The following is a 3,730-nucleotide window of genomic DNA, read 5'->3' as shown; positions in this document are numbered from 1 at the left end:
GGAATCATTGGGAAAGTCACGATGTTGTTTTTCTATGCAAAAATCTGTCATGGCTTTTCCAACGACCCAATAGTTTCCTCATGTATTTTGGCATTTGTAATTTTCAATTCCACTTTGTCATAGCTGGAAGCAGAACTATATTAGTTTGTATTTATATGCACCCCTGTTTCTCTTCTATTTTTATATACTCTCTCTGGGTGAACTTAGCTATTCTTAAGAGTTCCAATTCCCTAAGTTCATTTATTTATTTCTTCAGAGATAGCGAGTGAGAGAGAGAGGGGCATCCTGAACAAAGCCCACTTGCTGCAATCCTGCCCCTAGCCTCAGCTGGTCTGGGTCACGGTTGCATGCACGCGCCCGGTGTGCACAGGGAGGCCCTGGGATGCCAAGCCAGGACCCTCTCACAGGGTCTCAGCCTTGCAGAGTGCAACGTGACCATGACACCACTGCCACTGGCTAGGCTTACTCTAACTTTTTACTAACCTTTCACATACTAGAGATGAAGAACTGATAGTTTAGTAGGAATTTATTGTATTTGTCCCCTTTATAGTTGTCTTTAAACATAAAAATAAGATACCAATGGGGACCAGCAGTTAGCATAATGGCTATGTTGCTGAACTCCTATGTAGTTGAACTCCTTAGTTTTGGGGAAGATGGGGCTCTGCCATGTTCGTAGAGAGGATGTTTTGGGGAAGAGGGGGCTCTGCATGGTTCGTAGAGAGGGTGTTTTGGGGAAGATGGGGCTCTGCCATGTTCGTAGAGAGGGTGTTTTGGGGAAGATGGGGCTCTGCCATGTTCGTAGAGAGGGTGTTTTGGGGAAGATGGGGCTCTGCCATGTTCATAGAGAAGGTGTTTTGAGGAAGATGGGGCTCTGCCATGTTCGTAGAGAGGGTGTTTTGAGGAAGATGGGGCTCTGCCATGTTTGTAGAGAGGGTGTTCTGGGGAAGATGGGGCTCTGCCATGTTCGTAGGTCGTAACTGGGCAGTAGTCCATTTAGCTCATGATTCCAGGTGGAGGCAGCCACCTGCCCATTTCCCCGTCACTAATCACTGCTGGAAAGGTCCAGAAAGGTTGCAATTAACCCCATTGGGTAGGCATCTATTTTCTCAGAAGGAAACAAAGCAGAGGAAAGATTGGAGATAATTCATAGTTAGGAACTACTCTCATTTTTATTTTAATTTCCATCATTGAAATTGCTGGCCTTGAGAGCAACTTTTCCTGACCGAAGAGAATGAAATGAACGGGGGAATCAACTTTGTACATATTTTATGGTCATCTAAAGAGTGCGGTAGGGCTGTAAAAATGGACAATGTAGACGATTAATTTCTATACGTAGCCCCAGATTTGAATCATTTCCTGAAACCTTACTTCTGCTTTTGTCAAGTTTCCTGCTTACTTGAGAGATTGGGCTGTTTCCTCTCCAACACGACTCCTCACACTTGAGTAATTGATCTCTCTCGACTGAATGTGAGAAATATTAGATGGCGATGATTGACAGTATTTATTCCATGTTAGAGATATGTCCTGAAACCCAAGCCCAGAATGACTACAGACTGCAGCGAAAAGGTAAGTTATCCAAGTCAATACAGAAAAGCACACAGAGTGACTGTAGATTATAAATTTGCAGTCTAAAGGGTAGAAAAATCAAGAATAATTTGAGGAAATACTTTTGGTTTAGTTTGAAGTCTAGAGTTGAAATTTAAGAATGTAGTGTAATGGTTCAGGATCTGAGTTTAGGTCTCGGGTCAGTTCTTTTCTAACTATTCATTTGCGTGACCACTCTGGAAAACCCAAATCAGGTTGGTGTCATCTTGCTTGACAGCTCCTGTATGGAAACAGGGACTTTGTTGGGAGAATGCTTATCTCTTTAGTCATGTTTGAAATAACCTCAGACTAGCCCTTTACGTTCTAGATATCTCGGGCTGGCAGGTGGTGTGATGGTTGGGGTGCTGGACACCCACATGGCCGACCATGGTTCAAGTCCTGGACGTGGTGTCTTTCTTTCTTTTTCTCTTTGTTTTTTTCTCTCTCTCTCTCTCTCTCTCTGTCTCTCTGTGTTCAAATTAAACAGCAATAGTAATAATAGTAACAATAAATAAAATTTAAAAAATTCTAGATATATCTCTGTTTTTCTGACTTTGAAATAAGGAGGACACCAATAATTTACTTATAAGCAATAGTAAAGTTTTGTCAGAAAAACAACTAATTTAGATATCCAGGATTTTTACCTCATACTAGAAAGGCAACAGGAGGAAGAAAGGATATCAATTCCAAAATGAATATTCGATGTTATTTTTATGCAGCAAACTCTCAGAAGGCATATTCTTTAACGTAGCTCCGTCAGTTTTCTGTCTTTTTACTACCTAGACTTATGGTTTCTAATCGTTCCAGTGTACTTAGTCATTTTGACTTATTTCTGTGACTAGAAATTATATAGCCCTGGAGATATTTGTTTTTATATTTTTTCTTTTATTGGATTATATCCGTGCTAATTTATAAAGAATAGAAACATTACATCAAAGGAAATGTATATCTTAAAGTATAAGGTCAAAGTCACACAGTGAGAGGTTAGAACTTAGAACTATTAAGAGTTTTGGTGCAAACCTTTTAAAAGTGTATTAAATTTTTTATTTACTTTTTTGAATTAGATGGTGGTTACACAAATATAATAATAATAATTTTTTTTTAATTTTTGCTATAGGACATGTGCACTCCCTTGCGAGAGAAAAAGTGAGAAATCACCCCACACAGGGGATGACCCCATCACAATCCCTTCTCCTCCATTCTCCTCTTGGGAGATACATGCTTGCACATGAGCCTGGTGTGTTTTACATGCTGCCAGGTCCAGGAGTCAAACTGTGCAGTCATCCATGTGGGACTCAGCTACCTTAACCACTACACCATCTGGCTTGCCCAACAAATATAATTATTATTTTTAAAAAAATTATTATTTATTTAATTTTACTTATGCACTCATTTATTTTCATTTAACCAGAAAAAAACAGACACACAGAGAGAAGGAAAGTGAGAAAGTAAGTCACAATATCTAGGACTTGAACCGTGGTTGGCCATGTGGGAGTGTCCAGTGCCTACCACACCACCTGCTGACCCAAGTATAATTATGTTTTGATAGCCATAGCACCCAGCATTTTGGGCTCATTGGATCAAAATTTATCATGCAGGCGATCAGCAGTTAGCATGATGGCTATGGCGCTGGGTTCCCATGTCGTCGACCGCAGTTTGAGTCCTGGACCCGGTGGCTTAAACTCACTCCGGGCACGTGTGTGTTCGTGCCCAAGATCCTGAGAGGAGAATGGAGGAGAAGGGATTGTGGTGTGGCCGTCCCCCCTGGGAGGTGATTTCTTGCTTTCTGTCTGTCTCTCTCTGTCTTTCTGGCAGGCACATGTGCCCTATAGCAAAAACCTCTCCCCCCCCAAAAAAATTTATCATGCAGAATTTTCTATTTATAAAGGCATCTCTCACTATAATTCTTTTTTGAAATCTTTAATTAAGACACTAATTTTCATATATATATATGTATATATATATATTTACACATACACACACATATATACACATGTACAGGATAATTTATCTAAAATTAAATAGAGAAATGAGATAATTAAATTAATTTCTTGGGACCAGCAGTTAGTGTAATGGCTATGTCATTGGACTCCCACGTAGTTGACTGCGGTTCGCGTCCCGGACCTGGTGGCCTAAAACACGCCGG

The 3,730-nt window shown here is 40.5% G+C and overlaps 1 protein-coding gene across 1 annotated transcript in view; it reads left to right on the top strand.

Moving 5' to 3' along the window:
• The first annotated feature begins 1,424 nt into the window (after positions 1–1,424).
• The window catches only part of KLRG1 (killer cell lectin like receptor G1), a 31,773-nt gene continuing 29,467 nt past the window's right edge, over positions 1,425–3,730 (top strand). The window contains exon 1 of the mRNA XM_006164871.2: positions 1,425–1,566. Within this exon, the coding sequence (XP_006164933.2) occupies positions 1,482–1,566 (85 nt within the window). The 5' untranslated portion in view covers positions 1,425–1,481. The remainder of the gene's footprint in view (positions 1,567–3,730) is intronic.

The sequence above is a fragment of the Tupaia chinensis genome, unplaced genomic scaffold (assembly GCF_000334495.1).
Source record: "Tupaia chinensis unplaced genomic scaffold, TupChi_1.0 Scaffold143747_1, whole genome shotgun sequence".
NCBI classification, from domain to species: Eukaryota; Metazoa; Chordata; class Mammalia; order Scandentia; family Tupaiidae; genus Tupaia; species Tupaia belangeri.
This window is presented reverse-complemented; position numbering and strand designations above follow the sequence as displayed.